At 34.5% G+C, this 21,022-nt stretch overlaps 1 protein-coding gene across 1 annotated transcript in view; it reads right to left on the bottom strand.

Moving 5' to 3' along the window:
• Positions 1-21,022, bottom strand: part of LOC134529077 (tRNA:m(4)X modification enzyme TRM13 homolog) — a 53,997-nt gene that overhangs the window by 26,296 nt on the left and 6,679 nt on the right. Inside the window, exons 2-3 of the mRNA XM_063362786.1 lie at positions 8,860-8,906; positions 7,032-7,237 (exon numbers count right to left, since the gene is read on the bottom strand). Coding sequence (XP_063218856.1) covers positions 7,032-7,237; positions 8,860-8,906 — 253 coding nt within the window. The remainder of the gene's footprint in view (positions 1-7,031; positions 7,238-8,859; positions 8,907-21,022) is intronic.

Here is a 21,022-nt window from a genome sequence, read left to right on the forward strand (position 1 = left end):
AAACATAATTTTGCTATCCTTGAAATATTTTGTAAACCTAATGAGGTGGTGCAATGTTAAAAAATTGGACTATGATTTGGAAGGACACAGGTTTGAATCCTGGTCGGTCCCTTCCTCTTGATTTCAGTTTCTCCTGGTTGCCCTAAAACCCCCAAGCAACATTAAGATGCTTCCTTGCTATAGGCGGGGGTAGAGTTATTCCCTGATTCCCTGCCCATATTATGATTTCATCAACAAAACATAAAACAAATACAAATTTAAAAAAAAAAAATAGCTTTTAAACCAATTAAAACATTGTTTGTTCCATACAGGTTTTAGTTTATTAAAAGAATTACATAATTAAAAAACATCAAAAGAATTTGTAAGGGTGAACAGGTTCTCACTCAATTGCCAATAAACTAAAGGATACTTGTAAAAAATGATAGAACTTTTGTAAACATTGACCGATTATAATATCTCAGCTCAAAAGTACCCCTATCTACGCTCACTTCCAAAATACCCATTTATTTTATCATCTATTCGCAAAACATACCATGTTCATAAAATATTGTAAACACATGGTCCTAAATCCCATGTGGTGGACTAGTGGCCTACATCCCACATGGCACACTATCTAAACTGATACAACATTCACATAAATTTATCCCATTTTTACTGATTTAAATAATAAATTTATTATCATGTATGAATATTCAGTACTGCAATAATATAAAAATTCAGAATATTAATTTTCAAATTTCATTAAGAATTATTGCACATCAATGAAACAAAATTTTCCTAGTAAAATAACCTTTGAGTGTCAAACAAAAGTTTATTTAGTGTATATAAAACTAAAGTACTGGTTTGGATTCCATTAATTTATTATCTAACTAAAAAAAAACTTAAACATCAATTTATATTTTCTCACATTAAGCATCACATCCATTTAGATGAACAGGATGATCTTGGACATAAGATGTCCTATATAAAATTATCAAATGTAAAATGACAATGAATAAAATACAATCTAAAATATAATATGACTTTGAATATAAGAGGACCTCAAAAATACAACATAGGACAACCATGAACATAATACAATATTAATTATAAGACAATTTCAAATGTAAGATGATTTCCAATGTACGTCAAACTCATATATAAAACAATTTCAAATGCAAGGAGAACTGGAATAAAAGAGGATCTTGAATGTAGTCAATTTGAATTGTCAAGACAATTTATTCTCATAAACTTAATTATAATGAAAATAACATTTTTGGTTCTCATAGACTTGAAGTAAGATAACACAAAACGTAATGATGAAGAGATATAAAAACATGATGGTATGAAGGTGCTAACCATGGTGTCAATGAACAGCAGCCTTGACAACCATGAGCTAGCAAAACACAAGCCACAGTGCATGCTTGGATAGTGCTCACATGATTAGGATTTTATATTTCTATTCCCACCACTGTCATAGCCATACGAAAAAATTTCTTCCAAGTAGTATAGCATATCAAATTTAAATGTTGCATAAAAACATTGAAGAGCATGTAACATAGAACTCATTTATGGCAACTAGTTGAGAAATATTATTCTGCTCAGCCCTGCTTCATTGGGGCGGACATGAACAAGACATTAATTGCATAAAGTTTAACAATATATGTTAACTTCAATTCTTTTTTTTTTTCAGATAACATAATCTGATTTTGAAATTAGTTGAGTTGGTGTGTATAATTAAAAAGAATCAACAGCTTATAAGAAATTACAGGAAAACAGTAATTGATCAAATTAATGTACGACAATATAGGTAAAATGGCCATAAATGAAACGACAGAGGCATGCGAAAAAGGAAGTGTTTGGTTTGTGAGAGCGAGTTTGGCTACCAGCGTTGTGGCGGTGCGGTGGGTGGGTACAGGGCCGCAACTAGAGTCTCTGGCACCCGGGGCATGAATGCATTCATGCCCCCCCCCACCCCTCTTTTTTTGCGCATACCACACCAATAAAGCGAGGGGGTCCGGGGGCCCTACCACGGAAAAATGGTGCTATTCAAGCATTTTCCATACCTACATGTAACAGTTTCTGTGCTACTGTAACTTCCATGCATGAACCCACTACCAGTTGTAGTAGGAATTACAATGCAAACCGGCGATTTCGGCGCCCCCACAGCTATGCGCCCGGGGCGTATGCCCCACTTGCCCCCCCCCCCCCCCCCCTAGTTTCGGCCCTGGGTGGGTAGTCGAGGAGCGCTGACTCAGCTGACCGGCATGAGTGCGAGTTGTGCTCTGGAGAGCGTGCGGGCGACGAGACACGTGGTCAGCACGGCCGCAGAACCACGAGTGCAGCCGCCAAATTGTAAGCCTGGAACTTTAATCGACATCAACAGAAGCTGCCAGGAGAAGCAGATTTTTCTACTCAGCTTTAGCATTTTTTTGGAACTTTGGCTGTGGTGCACGTGAGACAATAATGTTGTTCAACAAACTTTGAAGTCTTTTACCACGGTTTGCCATTTCTGATGAAAGCCTGGGTACTACAACAGCTTGGACTGTAACTAGACGAGGTTACGTTTGCGGGCACACTACATTACCCAGTTAGCCAGGCCACTCATTTGTGGGAAAAGTGGCCAGTGTGTCTACCAGATTTGTCGCACGAGATGGAACGGCGAGGCAACATTTTTTAAGGCACAGATATAATGCACTCGTCAGGAGCAAGTTTAACTTTGTGTCTGCTAAATAATGTCCATTTTTCTTATTGACAGACGAGTAGCCACTCTGGTGAAAGAGTCGTGCTTAACTGTTTGGTGGTACTTTGCGGCATAGTTGTATAAAACATAATTTCGTGTAGGACTTGTTGAGCCATGTTGCAATAGAACAAAGAAGTAAAATATTTTTGACTATTTTTTTTTTGGGCTCACACAAGCAGTATTACAGACTATAAGTTAGCTAATTTTTTTTTTAGTTTAGGTGTTTAAAGTATGTAATAGTGTCTGTCATTTAAGGCACAATGTTGTTACATACTATTTCAGTAGCTTATTTTGGATACTAATAATTTTCTGTGACCCAAGTTGTTTATGGTCGGTTAAGAATTCATTTTACTTTAGGTTCACATAGGTAAAACAGTGTTTGAATTTAGATCAATTTTGTACAAATTTGTATTAAAATTGATATGGTCAGTATTGGAATGACAGCCAAAGTATCGAGCCGGTACAAGCCAATATTCGTATATTTTGCATGTTAATATAATTTTGTCTTTGTTTAACATGGGAACTGGTTAAGTTATCCTTTAACTGGGCTTCGAACACCTTTGTTTGGTTTGGTTTGGTTTAGTTTGTAATCCCATATTTGATGCCGTGACATGTGCACTAGTGAGTTTTTTTAAGAAGTTCTAAAATGTTGGTAGTTAATTACTTTATTTTTTGCTTATTCAAACGTGTGAAGGCTCCCAGCATGTGGGTAGAAAGTGAGGGGGGAAGTGGCAGCCTCAGAAGATAACATATTTATGAACTGGATTCCAATACTTGACCAGGTTTGTCATGTTTTCTCCTAACCAAGTAAAAAAAGAAAGAAAAATGTGAATAATAATTTTTCCAAGAAATTTTTAGAAGCCACAGAAAAACAAAACCATCTGCCAATGTTTTATTGTTCACCTAATTCTTTTCCTCTGCTTAGCTGGAAATTTTTCTGTGAATGGGTTACGTTGATACGTCACAGGTGATACCACACACCCCAGTTGACATTGCTAATTAATTTTGTTGGTCCACTAGATAACATGGGAACTTGCTAACGTAACAGGGCTGAGATTGGTACGAAAGTGTATTTTTCTTGTATTTCCCAAAGTCACCAGCTAAATGCTGGGTATTACTAGTGACTTTCCATTTGTTTATTGTTCGCACTGGGTTGTACCACAACAAAAAGGAAGAAAACAACCAAACAAAAACCAGCATCAGCGCTAAGGCTTAGCTGGAGTGTAAAACCTGTCTTTTTTCCCACAAAAATTAACTCGGATGTCATGCAACTTAAAAAATTCTAATTTTCCAACGTTAAGGAACTATCGAAAAATTAGGCTTCAGAAAAAAAAAACATTCTTAATGTTTAAAAAATATTAATTATAACCTATTACCTAACAAATTTATAAAAAAAATTAAAAATAAAAAATAACATCATTGTTGTTCAAGCAATTACAATACTGTATGAATCCTTTACTGCACATTAACTCTACAGCTGCTTACACCTAACAAAAGGTTATCGAAAAACATTTCTCAAAGTTAACTCATTTCTCTTCCTAACTTACAACTTCTTCCTGACTTGCTGTTAGTGTCTACACAGTGCGACACCCACAAAGTACTGATCACTGAATCCCACTGGACTTGAGGTATTGCTGATGTCCACCAAAAGAACAGAGCTAAACGAATGTTGTTCAGTTGAACAAAACCAGTCAAGGCCAAATGTGTCAGCCTTTTTTCGTAGTTGGTGCAAGAGTTCCACTGGAGTAGAGTTAGGCTGTACCAGTGACATGTGTGTGTGACACTTATACTATTACACACATTCTAAAATTAATAAAAAATATATTATAGCTTGATGTGCAATTAATTATTATGTGTTACCTCCAGCGATCAAAATTATAATTATTTAAATGTAATGATGTAATGTTGGGATGACTTGCATCTTCAAAGTTAAGTTAGCAAAATGAAATTGTCAAATTAATTAAACTTTACTTACTTGTAATTTTGCAGACATATAGCCAAAAATTTCTCTCTTTACAAACTTTCATTTAAAAAATTTAACTGTAAATTTTGTCTGGTAGAAATCTATTTAGATAAGTTGTGACAATATTTTGATATTACTTGTAACCTTATTTCCATGTGGGCTTTTAATATATTTCCGCATGTATAAGTTGCATGTTTCAAATTACACTACTGTGCAATAGATATTGTTTATTTTCAAGAAGCATCATCCTTGTTTGACAGATATTACTGAATAACACTATTTTGTAATCACATATTTTTTAATATGAACCATTTATTAAAATACATCATATACTTGTTACTTTCTTTAGATGTTGGTAACACAATTACTATTGCATTAAAGTATTTTGTAGCTCAAACCAATCTATATTCTATGTAGTGGCAGAATCACTAAAAATGAAAATCTATAAATATCATAAATTTAATTTCCCAATTAAAATTATTAGGTCATATGTACACTAAAAAAAACCAGAGCTCTTGCACGAAACTGGTTTTCTCAGAATGAAATTTCCTATTTTATAACCAACATATTCTTATCAGTTACTCTAAATATTTAGCTATTTACACCAAAACCTCGCCTAGAAATACCAAATACCTGGTAGACTGGTGAGCTTAGTTAAATACTGACATGTTGTATAAAAGTAATAACTCAAAACAGTAATTAATTATAAAAGATATTATAACTTTTTATAAGTTTTTCATATGGACAACTTTTAAATACTTCAATGTCATCCTTTGCGATTGACTGTGGGAACCAACCTCTGTATCAAAAACACAGAACATTTGTTTCATTGGAAATAAAATGCAAAGTTAACCCCAGAATCTAACATACGTCCTTCAACATATTCAAAGGATTATAAAATAAAAGGCTGCCTCATTTAAACCTTTCCAAGAGATAAAAAAGTGCCACAAACAAGGGCATGAAAATATAATTATAAAAAATTGGTTGTCTGTAAAATCGGTTTACGGACGATAGTTTAACGTGACGTCATAACAAAACATTGATGAAATGATTGCATACTTTTATGAATAAAATTGAATCATTTTTATTGAATTATCACTATTTTGTATGGATACAAAGAAGGAGTGAAATGAAATCTACAATTTAATTGATAAATTTACTTTTATTTGCACTCATTAATTCAAATATGTTTATTACTTTTAACGAAGAGATTATTTTAATTATAACTTTTATACATGTTTGCTATTTAACTTCTTCCAATATGTGTTATTCTGTTAAGGATAGGACGATGATAGGAAAAGTAGGAAACGAATGGGAGTGTTTCAAGTTTAATGTGCCTGGAAAAAGTCAAATCGATGGTTGTTCCAATCGAGTGGAAGAGATGCGGTGCAAGCGTACAATGATCGTAATGGGACAATGTGCGTAATGGGACACTTTTTCGTGAGTGCAGCCGGCATTCATCGATATATTAGATGTTGTCACGTCAATAAATGATGAACCTTCTACATGTGCTGATGTTATTTAATCTTCCCTGGCTTGTGAGATGTCCGTCTTCAAAGCAGTTTGTTCATTATAAACAAAGCGAGATCAGCAGCAACATATATACAGGGATTTCCAAACTCTCCCATGCAAGGGTAATCGCTAGTGATATTTCTTTCACCTTCAGTCTATGAAAAATTTTTAACAAGGAAAGTAAATCTGCTAAAATTAACATAATTTTTTAAGTATGGCAATGCTGAAACTCCAGGGAGAGAGCTGGCTCCACCATAGCTTTAATCTGTCATTAGTCGCAAACAAGTACATGTGAAGACTTGCCTGTTGCCACTAGCGACAAAGCCAAACACCAGGAATTTCAGCAGCAGCACTTATTCGGTGGTACGGTTGTGTGTGCATTTGTTAACATGACTTGGAAGCCGGCAGCGCTCCTTAGTGACGTTACAAAGTGGTCACATTTTAAATGGACTATAAATACCATCTCACTGCATGACAAAACTTCTGCCTTTTTCACAGCTTGTTTTAAAGACAACTAGATGCTTTTACAACTACAATATCCCCTGACAGTCAAAAATGTGCAGAACATTTTTATAAATCTCTTTTAAATCCCTCCTGACTAATATCACCAACTTCTGCCAATGTAACTGATTTTTTTTTTTACTGAAAGTTGCATCAACTCAGCTTTTCCCAGAATGGTATTTTGGGTGGATAATTTTTTTGTAAGATGCTGTACACTTTCACATGTAAACAAAACAAGGATTTTTCGTTACCACCGCAAGAACAGCAGGTGAACACATTTACACGAACACATATTCAAACAACTATCCAAACGCACATTGTGAGAGAACTTACCACTCGCTACAGTTTTAATTTTCTCTATCAGTAATAGCAAATCATCATCACTGACTTCTGCCAGTGTTTGTGTTTTCTTCTCGGCAGCCAGACCCTCAGCATTAGCACAGACGCTGTTCACACCATGAACAATGTAAGGAGGAGGCTCCACTGCTCTAGCATTGCATTTTTTCAAGTGACTTGCCAAGTGTTTTTTGTAACAAGTGCTGAAGAAAACAACAAACATAGCACAAACTGAAGTATTAATTTTTTTTTTTTGCAAATGATTCAGTTACTTCTTTCCAGCTATCAAAACCACTTTAAAAGAAGAAGTGATGGAAAATGCTTCAAATTCACATGCTACAGGTGCATATGGCTTTGCCCCTTTGAAAATTGAAACGAAGCTGTTACGTCACAGTGGTGCTGTTCACATTTTAAAAAAGGCACACAAAAGCCTTCGGCTAAGGGTGCCAACCACACAACTTTTACATCCCTTCATCATTTATCAATACTCTACTGTTCCATGTGTTTTCCTTCCCAATATCTTGCACAGTTTGTTTTTAGTAATATATCATGACTTTGGAAAATAAAAAAGGTTCTTACATGTGTGTGTGTTTGCAGAAAAGGATATGGGATAGCGGGCACGAGTGGATGCAAGAATTATAAGCTTCAAAGACCACAGTAATATGCAAACCACAAAACCTACTTAAGTAACTTCCCACAAATATATTCACTACGAATAACAAAATCACTGCCACGGTACAATGTGAACAAAACGGATGTTGCACTCACTTCAAAATACTGCACACTGTTACATGAATTATATTTACTACCAGAACTTTCCCTTCTCCAATAATTACTTTGAAAGCTTGAAAGATTATTTTCTTAGCTATAGTGAATAATGTAAATGTGCACTAGTTAAGTAAATAAATCAGCACCTTCCTTATAACATTTTTCTCCACATAACATCTGTGCTTGAATCACTTGTGTATAACACGATCCTTTGGGAGAAATTTTAAATTTGAATGCCATTGGATATCATGTGTCCATTCTAAGAGAATAAGCAATAAAACAATACGTATAAATATTCTTCTCTTTGCTATATTAGAGCATGTTCACAGTTTTCAAAATAAAGCAATAACATACTCATAGTTACACACAAAACATTCAGCGACCACAAAAAAAGATGAATACTTTCAGTAGTTGATAATGATGAAGAATTAGGGCTTACTGTCTTGTTGACATCATGTCAATACAGACGAGGGGTGACAAGATGAGAGTGGAGCACTGAAGGAATGACTGGGTGGGGGAAACGGTAGTACCCTGAGAAAACCATGCTTATCAGCATATATATTATCATAAGAACTTACACGTTGCTTTCATTAATGATTACAAACATTGCTAGGCACTAATGTATGTATAACATACTAGGCCACTAACCCAAAAATATATTTATATTTTTAAATACCCTTTTTAAATATATACCAAAAAGTAACTAGAAAAAAAAATCTGTATTCCACATCAGAAAGTCAAAATTTTGAGATAAAAAGTACATCTTTTTGCGATATTCTGCAAAATCGAGAAGATGTTGTGAATTCTGTTTCTGATTATAAAAAGCAAATACAGATTGAACAGAAATGAGTCCTGTGGAATGGTACAAGATCTCCTAGATAAGGCAGCTGGCAAGAGACAATTTCATAACTTTTAATTTTTAAATAAAATATTAATTTACAATTACTGTAAGTTGCAACATATAGAGCCGAGATTGACTTCATTTAACTATGTGAAATACATAATCTTTGAAATTATATTACTTATTAAACTAATATTTTATAACAAAAATACATACTGTTTGCTGTCTAAAGGACAAATAACTCTTTCAGCATCATTATTTACCTGAAAAATAAAACAAATAAAAATACAATTAATACTTTTTCTGGTAAAAGGTGTTGGATGTATATTTGTGGCCAAGCAATATCTTTCATGATTTCATGGAAATGGTCAAAAAGCATAAAAAACATTTATGGTCTGGCTATGGTAAAAGTTTTCTTAGTTTTATTATCAGGTCCAATTGTTGGTCATACATTTCCACAAATGCATTATGGGTACTGTATATAAGAAATTTTTTTGTGAGAAAACCCATAACATGGTTCGTACCCTCTCGAGCGATCAAAACTTAAGGATTGTTTAAGGACCCCTTTAATTCATCCACTTCGCCACTATCAAGAGATAGAAAACCATTTGTAATATCACAAAGGTACTTCAAGGGAAAAAAATGTTAAATAGTTAATGCAAAAAATATAAAGATAGTTGGTTGGTTCAATTCTTACAGAAAACCCCGTATTGTCCAGAATTATCTTTGGAACACATCTAACCCAAGTAGTGTATTTGAATTTTATACCCCAACCACTTACTGTGATCACTAATATATTTACTTTAAAAGTTCAAAGAAAGAAAATAAAAACACCTTTTTTAGTTTAAAGGTGAGATACCAACTAAAAGAAACCAATTAAAAATGTTTTTTGTATATAAAATCTAATCACGTGGCCAGAAATTTTCCAGCTGTACTGGGCATGCACAAAGTTTGCTGCCATGTCGGAAACAAAATAACATTAAAATACTTGCATTTATCCATCACTTGCAAGCTATCAGTCTTTATCGAGTTTTTAAGGATTATTAATGAAATTTAAGGACTTATAAGATTATTTATTGATGGTGAAATCTATAAACATGACACTAAATTTTCTGATGCCAAATGCACAAATCAATAAGCCATCCTTGTCAATATTTGAAAAGAAGTTGGCAATTAAGCCTTTTAAAAGATTCACATAAGTTTTTAAGTTTGAATCCTGAGTATATAAAAATATTTGGATTAAAATTTACTTTCAAAATCAGTTGCTTTAAAACAGCTTTACAGTAACTTTACAGTAACTTTACAGTAACTTTACAGTAGGTACTTACGGTACAATTTGAATTTAACAAAAACTTTAAAAATTATCATTTTGCAATTTTACTTATGTAAAGTTGCTTAAAAAGCTATGGAGATTAGAAAACATAATTCAATACGCAATATTTCAACTTATTTTAGTCAATTACTCACAAAAATTTTCTATTTAAGCGTGCTGTCTGCCCAGGCACACACACGGTGTGTAGAGCTTCAGGAAAAACAACGTTGTTTCAAAACTACTCAAGATATTCGAGTGGGGTTTGTTTACAAAAAGAATTTAAGAATTTGCAGGGGGCCAAAAAGTAATTTTTATTTCGGATAAACATTTAAGTACTCACTATAATCTTAAACAGAAAAATACTTACCTAATTTTGAAAAATGAGTAATTTCATTACTAAGCACAAAACAACATACAGGAAAAAATTTACAGATGTCATTTGTCGACTTAACATTGCAACATAAGGCATTTTTACTTAGTGATCGGCTATACAATAAGTAGTTGTCTCACTATTTACAATCAACATGCATCTAAAACACAGATATCTTTAAAAAAAAAACAAATAAAGTGCTTTTGATTTTCCACTTTCTTGTTTTGTATATAAACTCAATATATTATATATGTATGTGGAGATTGCTGACTAGCTACATTTTTCGATTCATGACACCTGGTAGCAGACTGATTAATACGATATTTGAATTACTGTCACTGTATCATTGTTAACATGACTTGTACTGTACTCTGTGCCAACCTATAAAAACTAAAGAAATATCTACTGGCTGCAATAATTTGAACTAAATCTTTAATTTGGCATTGTGACTCCAAAAGTATGTTAATAAAACATGAGCTAAAAATTAGTTCACACAAATGAAGAAGATAAAACTTGAAATGAAGAGGAACAGCTCTGGTGTCAGTTATTGAAACATAGTCATCTCGTCGTGGCAGACCCCGCCTCTGTGCGTCTTAGTGATGTCACCGAGGACAAAGAAATGTCAATTTAAATAAAGGATTCTCCCATTCCTGTTTTGGACTCAGTGTTTTTCTTTCCAATCAGGCAATGTTCTCGTCTTATAAATCCAGCTTTAAGATCTGGTGGCATTCCAGCACAACCTTGTACCAGTGAACATGACTGCAAGATCAACCTAAGGTCTTCACAAAGCGCATTTTAGCCTTTGTGACTGGCCAGCACAGACCTTCTGTTCTTATGCAATAACTTGTACAATTAGCAATTAGTCTACATTTTCATTGCAACTGAACACAAAATGGTTGTGTTACCTATTTCATATTTTGTTCATATCCTTTATCTGCCACGAATTAAAAATATTACTTTACATTTAATTTTGTGGCCATAGGCGGCATGGCCACTTGATTTTAGATTTATTTTAATTAATTTTGAATTTTGGCTGCTACGTAATTTTAGTTTTAATATTTGCCCCTTTCTTTTTTTTAAAAAAGTATTGGTTTGTTATAAGTTTTGTAAATCTTATTTTTAAATATGTTTTTATATTATGTTATTTTTTACGTTAATGGTTTAGTTTCTTAATATTTAATAATAACAATTTGGACTTTCAATCAAACTACTGTGTGCGACGCTCCCCCGCTGTGAGCATGCAAATGGACTGTTCCAAGGCTATAAGGTGGTGGGGGAAATACGTCAAGGAAAAAAGAAAAAGACAGAATGAGCTGTAGGCGGAGTCTCGTCAGCTGATCGCCGTGTGGCGTGTGTGCGCTTCGAGCGTAACGGGCGCGATGGCTCGTGGTATTGGGCCTGGGCAAGCTCGCGAATACTTTTTCAATAAAATCAGCTGACGTGTATTGAGCATTGGGGAATACTTACGTCGTCACGGGTGCCGCCAAGAAGAAGAAGAGTTCACGCTACATTTTCCGTTGATTGCTGAGTTAATATGAAGCATTTAGCACCTCTGCTAAATTACAGCCCGCTAAACTCCAGGCCAGGAGGTCCGGGGCGTGATTCAACGTACATCGTTCGTCCAAGTAAGTGATTCCGGCCCTGAACTTTTGCCCCTGTAATCCCGGGGCGTTGATTTGGACTTTGCCAAAATAAGAGTGAATAATCCAAAAATAACTTCTGCAAAAAGACCCTGCCCCCAACTTCGAGTGTATGTTCCATCGTGGTACCAATTTTAACGAACCTTGTATCATGCTTGCCGCGAAGCGTCGAAAATTAAAAATCACCCGGGTGTAATTAAGACATTTTAGAGTGACATTTATTTTTATTAACTTTTATTTAAAAAGAATTGTAATTCATTATTTATATATGTATATATATATATATATATATATATATATATATATATTTTTTTTTGGAGCAGCTTTTCATCAATGTCTGATTTTATTTATGGGTTTATTACAGTATTTATTTATTGGTATATACTAAAACGTGGCTCTATTAAAAGCCTCTGTAGCTCTATAGGGCAAAAGGTTATAGGTATTATTGTAATCTTTTTGAGATTTTGTCTTCAATTAAATTGCCTGCCATGTTCATGCGCAAGTAGTCCTATTAAAGTTTTTGGCATTTCAAGTAATTACGTGTTTTTCGTTTTAAATACTATTACTCTGTTCTCTTCCTTTTCCAAAAGGTCTTTGAATAATTTACTTAAGAATTTTGGGGCACCCGTTTATTGGAGCAGCCCGCAAAATAATAATTTGAAAAAGATTAAGAATTTACGTGGAGTGTTTAAGGCTGTTCCCAGACGGGTGTCTGACTTGTGGTGGTGTGACACAGGGGGTGCCAACCACGACAAAGTGCGCCACTCTGCTGGGAAGAGCAGATTTCTAATAGTATTTGCGACTATTTGGTGTATGAGCATGGCGACGACCTGGATTTACAAACTCCGTAAGGAGGAGGTGGCAGTAAATTTGAAGGCGGCTGGGGTAGCTTTTGGTGAAGACGAGGATATCGATGTCTTAAGAAAGAAATTGAGAAATCATATTAAGGGCGGTAATGTTGGTGAAGATAACGGGGAAAGCGTAGGGGAAAAGGATCTAGTTTTTCAAGTAGAGAAAAATTTTTTTTTAGAAAGTATCGATCATATCCCGGGATTGACTTCTGGACGCGCGGAGGAATTAATTGACTTGCCTAGCGATTGAGCAATTAAAAGATTCTCAATTTGTAATTAAGGATCACAACTTGATTAGATGTGTGATGGGAAAATGTTCAGGGGTAGCACGTGAAATTTTGGCTAAGGGATTATCTGATAATTGGAGTTGGGAGAAAATAAAGGAGATGTTGTGGGAGAATTTGTGTTCCCGGCGGGCAAAGCAGGCGTTGCTTCATAAATACGTGTGGCGGTTTCAGAGGCCGCTTGAAAGCACGAGTAATTTTGTACAAGATATTTTACGGCATGTTAAGATTGTTGGGGTAAAGCTGTCAGAGAAGGAGCTTATTAGTTTAATAATGGAGAATATGTGTCCCCAAGTGAGAAGGGAGTGTTCATTTATTAAGATACCCAACGATGTTAATGAATTAGCTTATTGGGCTATAGAAGTAGATAATGTAAAGAGTGCGCAGGAAGAGTATGAAGGTCTTGGTAGTAGCAAGACGCCTAATGGACGAGAACACGCGCAAAGGCCCAGGGATGGAGGCAATAGGAATAGTTATAAAAAAAATGTTAAATGCTTTAAGTGTGATAAGTTAGGACACTTAGCGAGAGAATGTCACGAGAAATTAAAAATTATCAAATGTGAATTTTGTGGCAAAAGAGGGCATTTAAAAAATAGGTGTTTTAAATGGTTGAATAATAAAGAGGCCGCAGAAAAGGTGGATGACCAAAATAACAAATAAGGTTATCTTGTTGGATAGCTACTTAAACAAGATAATATTTAGTTTTTTGTGAGCAGTATGTAAGTTTAGGAAAATTTTATCAAATTTTTATTTAGTTTACTGATTTAAGTTTACCATAGTTGTACCTGTTCCACGAGTGTGTTCTAATTACGTGTTGTTCTATCTTGTGAAGCATACTAAATGTGCCTTGAGACTTTTGAGACTATTTCTAATACTCTCCTTTCGAACTCTAATTTTCATACTTACCTTATTATATGTTGCTTTAAGTGTTCAAGACTTATGTGGAACTTAGGTAGCTGTAAGATTATGTATTCTAGTTACAATTTTTAGATCCTTTTTTTTGGCCGGGGAGATTTCTGGCCATAGGCGGCATGGCCACTTGATTTTAGATTTATTTTAATTAATTTTGAATTTTGGCTGCTACGTAATTTTAGTTTTAATATTTGCCCCTTTCTTTTTTTTAAAAAAGTATTGGTTTGTTATAAGTTTTGTAAATCTTATTTTTGAATATGTTTTTATATTATGTTATTTTTTACGTTAATGGTTTAGTTTCTTAATATTTAATAATAACGCTTTGGACTTTCAATCAAAACACTGTGTGCGACGTTCCCCCGCTGTGAGCATGCAAATGGACTGTTCCAAGGCTATAAGGTGGTGGGGGAAATACGTCAAGGAAAAAAGAAAAAGACAGAATGAGCTGTAGGCGGAGTCTCGTCAGCTGATCGCCGTGTGGCGTGTGTGCGCTTCGAGCGTAACGGGCGCGATGGCTCGTGGTATTGGGCCTGGGCAAGCTCGCGAATACTTTTTCAATAAAATCAGCTGACGTGTATTGAGCATTGGGGAATACTTATGTCGTCACGGGTGCCGCCAAGAAGAAGAAGAGTTCACGCTACATTTTCCGTTGATTGCAGAGTTAATATGAAGCATTTAGCACCTCTGCTAAATTACAGCCCGCTAAACTCCAGGCCAGAAGGTCCGGGGCGTGATTCAACGTACATCGTTCGTCCAAGTAAGTGATTCCAGCCCTGAACTTTTGCCCCTGTAATCCCGGGGCGTTGATTTGGACTTTGCCAAAATAAGAGTGAATAATCCAAAAATAACTTCTGCAAAAAGACCCTGCCCCCAACTTCGAGTGTATGTTCCATCGTGGTACCAATTTTAACGAACCTTGTATCATGCTTGCCACGAAGCGTCGAAAATTAAAAATCACCCGGGTGTAATTAAGACATTTTAGAGTGACATTTATTTTTATTAACTTTTATTTAAAAAGAATTGTAATTCATTATTTATATATATATTAATATATATATATATATATATATATATATATATATATATATATATATATATATATGGAGCAGCTTTTCATCAATGTCTGATTTTATTTATGGGTTTATTACAGTATTTATTTATTGGTATATACTAAAACGTGGCTCTATTAAAAGCCTCTGTAGCTCTATAGGGCAAAAGGTTATAGGTATTATTGTAATCTTTTTGAGATTTTGTCTTCAATTAAATTGCCTGCCATGTTCATGCGCAAGTAGTCCTATTAAAGTTTTTGGCATTTCAAGTAATTACGTGTTTTTCGTTTTAAATACTATTACTCTGTTCTCTTCCTTTTCCAAAAGGTCTTTGAATAATTTACATAAGAATTTTGGGGCACCCGTTTATTGGAGCAGCCCGCAAAATAATAATTTGAAAAAGATTAAGAATTTACGTGGAGTGTTTAAGGCTGTTCCCAGACGGGTGTCTGACTTGTGGTGGTGTGACACAGGGGGTGCCAACCACGACAATTTATCAAATTACACTTTCACAATCATTACTTAAAGCTAAAACAGTGTATAAAATTAGTTAATATATATTGCAGTTTTTAGTTGAATAATCCCACTATTAAGGTAAAAGGACATCCAAACATAGTACCTAATTGCGGAGTTTGCCGAAATTATGTTTTATTGTGCTGCTAATGTTGGTTGACTTTACCAAAAAAATGTTTTTACTTATTTTTGACTGGTGTTTTTTTGTGCTTGTGTTTAAATCTGCACCAAAGTTTTTATTTATGTGTTTTATAATGGTTAATTGGAGTTATCTTATGAATTTTTGTGAAATTTCACAAATATTGGATAATTTCACTGAAGTCATAGTGTGTTGCAAACTACCAAACCAACAGTTAACGCTAGCACCTGCACAATCGATGAAAAGGATTTATACTACTTCCAGAATAAGTGAGTTTTGCATGTTTATTTTACATAAGTTCCTATTTCTTAAATTTTGCATCCTTTTCTTGTGCACTGCTGTATTTTGCAGTTATTATTCTGTAAAACCTAGCCAGTCATGTGTTTGCACCATTAAACATTGGTTAGGCGTGGTCAATCTCATTTTAAATACATTAAATATTCTTCAATTACTGAAGTCTCACAAAAATGAGTTAAAAAAAAACAGAATTTTGAAAAAATTTGTAAAAGGATGTTTGGTTTTTTTATATTAAAACCTAAATCATACAGAAATTATTAATATTGCTATCGATAACTGCCTAAACTTTCAACAAAATATAGTGTTACATGTGTGAGAAACAAGTCCGGAAGGGAAGCGCAATTAATTAAGTAGAGTTTTAATTATTAACTAATAATCACGCTAGTTCTTAAATTACATCAATCTAAAAATTGTCTGCCCACAGATTGATCACACCTTCCCACTGGAGCTCGGCTAGACGATGGATCTCTCTACTGCTCATCTCTTACAATGCACCTCTGTCCCAACACACTGCTTCACACTGTCGCTCCTTCACCGTGCTGCGACACAGTCCCCCAAAGCTCTGATCCTCGATGATCCAAACTTCGCACACGAAGCCCGTCGCTTGTCGCCCAACCCTCTTCACTTCACTGCCCGAGCCTTTTACACACAATCTCCCACACTGGTGTCGCCACCCGCCTCTCCACCTCTATCACTTTCTCGCCAGAGATCAGCATCGTCTTAAATACCTGCAAAGTCCCATCCACGAAAGGTCTCATAGCACTCAGAAGTGTCGCGTCATCAGAGTCGACTTAACACCCAAAGCTGCAAGAACAATGGCGTCCTAGTTATGCCACTTCGTGCAGACAGGGCTCTGGGGATGTGCCAAACACTTGAGAGGGGCAAAGAGGTGCCGCTGCTAATTGGATTACTATTACTCTTCCCACTGGAGCTTGGCTCAACAGTGGCGTTTTCTACTGTTCATCTCTAGCATCTAATAACAGGCCTGCCTTGTCTCTAGCATCCTCATAACACACCAGAAAAGAAAGCAAATTCATGAGAAATTTAAGTTGCCAAAGTTGCCATATTAATTGTTTTTTATCACAAATATATACCATTTAGTTTCCTAAAATGTGAGTGGGGTAATCGAGTTGGACTCACTCACTTACCTGCAGCAGCATTAACATTCTAATAAGTAAACACTTTATTTTCAAGTCAAATTCTTTTCTTTCATTCTGTGAAGTTTTTTCACCACTGGAATTGTTATCACTTTTCCAAACTTTTTTTTTGTTACTTTACTTTGGCTTTTCATAGGAACACACAAAAAAAAACTTAAAACTGTATTTTTGAGCTAGTGTTCCTCGACTGTCTCAAAAAATAATTTTTAGTATTTTAAATGTTGGTTATCTAAAATAAACAACCATCCACCCTTATTTTAATATTTTAAATGTAGCCAACTAAACTTAATCAAAAGTTCACACGGTATTGTAGAATTCTAGATGTACCTAACCTGGTAATTATCTCATCTCGCACATAAAAAAAATCTAAAATTTTTTACTATGATTTAGGCCATGTTAAATATTTCACAGTATTTTTAATGTAGCTATGCTAACCTAACCAACTGACAACAATGTTTTAAAGTATTTTTAAAGTAGCTAACCTAACCTAATTGAGTATTCTCACAATTTGACTAAAGTTTTCCAAAACAAAAACACACAGACCCGCATGGGAAAAAAAATGGCGGCGGCCGCATCTATTCACAGACTGTACTTATTGTAATATAAGCTATAAATGGTGATTTCTCAGAAACCAGTAGGAATTCATCAACGTTGTTTTCAGGGTTAATACAGGAACATCTCTAGTGTTCAAAAAAAGTGTTTTCAGAACTTTATTATTAAATTCCAGGAAATCTTCGAATAAAGAATTTCACCCAAATGTGTTATATTTAACTTCTATTAACCTATGTGGTGGATGTGTTGGGACAGGAGTGAAAGATTAAGAGATTTTAATTACCTAGAAAGAGTTTAAGGTACAAGTGGTGGTGTATTCACACAAGTAGGCTACTTCATATGTGCCACGTTAACTGATTTTTTTTTTTGTTTTGGTAGTAGTTGCGTCAGTGTGGTAATTTATTACTTAAAGAACCAGTTGTAAGTATGGTTTCATGTGTACGTGATTGCAACTATAAAGTACATGTTAGGTTACTTGTATTTGAATTGATTTAAAACTCTAAGATGTTTGGTTTTATTGTAGATTTGTGTTGTTTGTATTTTAATAAAATGTGTTGTTTGTATTTTAATAAGTATTTTAACCCTTGCAGTGGCAAACTACGGATAGGTTCGTAATGGTTCAGGATGTGGGGAATATTCGTCAAATTGAATTTGTTTTTCTTGTATCTTTGTATGTGATTATTGCTACCTAAGTGAAAGCATTAATTAGCTGGGAGCATAAATTTATGGTCATTGGTAGAGGGCTTGTGGGTTTTGTACCATTGTATTTTCTGATGTAATCATTGCTGGTCTTTCTGGGAGTGTGACATAATGTGAGGCAGAATGTACGTACTTCAGTATGGTCGGAAAATTCTTCAACTTCCATTTGTTTAAGTTTTATTATTATAAGTTATATGTAATACCCAGATACTCTGCATTTGATCCTGATAGCATGATACTGTATGCATTGCTCTTGTGATACATCGCAGTTGCTGTTTTAATCTATTAAGTACCTCAAAAATTCCATGCAATTAGTACTGAAGGAATTATATACCTCGTTTAGGGTAAAATTTCAATCCGGATTGAACCTGGAGTGGACTGAGGAATCTAGATTGAAATTTTACTTATAACACTTTGTTGTGGACTAAAGTTGGAGTGAAGTGAGATAATCCACTCCACTTGTTGAGGTGGACTGGACTGAAGAATCCGGATTGAGATTTTACTTTAAACACGGACTGGAGTGAAAAGAAAACACGCACGAGCAAGCCGCCGCCATATTGCATTGTTTGTTATTGGTCTCGTTGCATTTCAGGCATAATTTGTGAAAATGGCAAAAAAAGAGAAGAGGAATGTGTGGACAGAGATGGAAGTAGAGATATTGTTGAACATAATGATTGAAAAACATATTTTAAGATTGCTGGATGGAAAAAAGTATAGGAAAGGTGAGATATTTGAGTTTGTGAAGGCAGAAATGGACAGTGCAGGGTTCAAAAGAACAACATAACAGATAATAATTAAATGGAAAGGATTGAAGGCAAGTTTTTTTCAGTCCATGTTGACTCCAACTTCAATCTTGTTTACATTTCAATCTGGATTGTGATATTTACCATAAACGCATTTCGTCAGTCTATGTTCGTTACACATTCACTCCGAGTTCACGCCACTCCAGGTTCAATCCGGATTGAAATTTTACCCTAAACGAGGTAATAGTGTAGGAAACTTGTTAATGGAAACGGGTGTGAAGTCTACAAAATTTGGGTAAATATGTACTGTACGGATTAGCGCCAAAAAAAAATTGTGCAAATATAAAATAACTTTAATTATATGCTCTTTTACATCCTCTTTTCATAACCGCCTGCGGAGATAAAAAATTCCAATTACTTATGGAGATATTGCCGTTGTTATTTTGCAATACAAGCCCTATGTAATCATTCAACAGACGCCATTTTATATTTTGCCGTGTGTGCGTGAATGCCTAAATAACAGAAATTTTCCATTAGGTAAGGTTAGTTACATTATAAATACTTCAAAATAAACGGAAATTAAAAATTATATCAATTAATTTTACTTGTATAGTTTTAAGTATTTATAATGTAACTGACCTGACCTAACAAAACGGGACAAAGGTAGATTAGGTCAGGTCAGCTACAGTATAAATACTTTGAAACTGAACGGACATTAAAAATAATAAAAATTAATTTTAATGGTTGTTTAGTGTTAAAGTATTTATAATGTAGCTGACCTGACATAACAAACCGGGAAAAAGGATGAACAGTAGGAACTCACGTAATTTTCTTTTTACGTGATGTAGTCGTTCAACTACGTCGCGAAAAAAAAATCATACTTGTAAACAGCCCTGTGAAACTTATAGGCCTATGTGCAATTTGTGCATAATGTGTTGTTTCCTTGAGTGACAACTTGGAGCGCTTACTGTCAATGATTTATTATTATTATTATTATTTCTGTTGATATTTGAAAATGGCGGGTTTTTTATGTTAGGTTAGGTTAAGTTAAAAAGGGTTAACCTTTTTTTCTATTTAAGCGAAATGGAAAAGAATTATTTGGATGGTAGGAAGTGTGCTGCTTTGGGATGTCCATCCACTTCCAGGAATTCGAAATTATTTTGTTTTCCTAGGAATTCGAAAGAGGTAACAAAACTAAATATCTCGTGAAACTCATGATTGTATGTTCACTTTAAGAGGGTACCGTATAGAGAATAAGTTAAAGCATTTTAGAAGTGAATTAATGTTGATTTTAAACCAACTTCGGGTGAAATATTTCCAAAAAATCTGAAAACTGTTTACGTACGGAAACGTATAAGATTCGAATCTAACTTCACCTCAGTTATGTTTCTATACTTACCGTCAATGCTTTTTGTCGGAGGGTAACACAATATTTCCAGTACTTCTTTACTTGACGTACATTTTATTTCCGGCATAACAATTCTTTGATAGTTATGTTTTTTTTATTTACATTAGAGAGAAAGATTTGGTTATGTATGGTCAGTTACATTAAGAATTCTGTTGTCTAAGGTTCGATGAAAAGGAAAAATTGGTGGGTTACATGGAAATTAAAAATTGTCGGGTTGGGTGATATCTTCTATTTTCTAGCGTAAGCATTTTATTTCACCTAACTTAAGCATTTTTCCATTATGCCTAGCACAAGACAATAGCATTCAAATGTAACTGACACTGACTGTACCTAATCAAACTCATCACTTTAAATACATTAATAAACATGCCACTTAGCAATCAACATCACTTTTACATTAAAAAAAAGTTCTTTAATTAATGAAGTACTATAAATATTGCAATGTCCTTCCAC

The sequence above is a fragment of the Bacillus rossius genome, chromosome 2 (genome assembly GCF_032445375.1).
Source record: "Bacillus rossius redtenbacheri isolate Brsri chromosome 2, Brsri_v3, whole genome shotgun sequence".
In the NCBI taxonomy this organism is placed as follows: Eukaryota; Metazoa; Arthropoda; class Insecta; order Phasmatodea; family Bacillidae; genus Bacillus; species Bacillus rossius.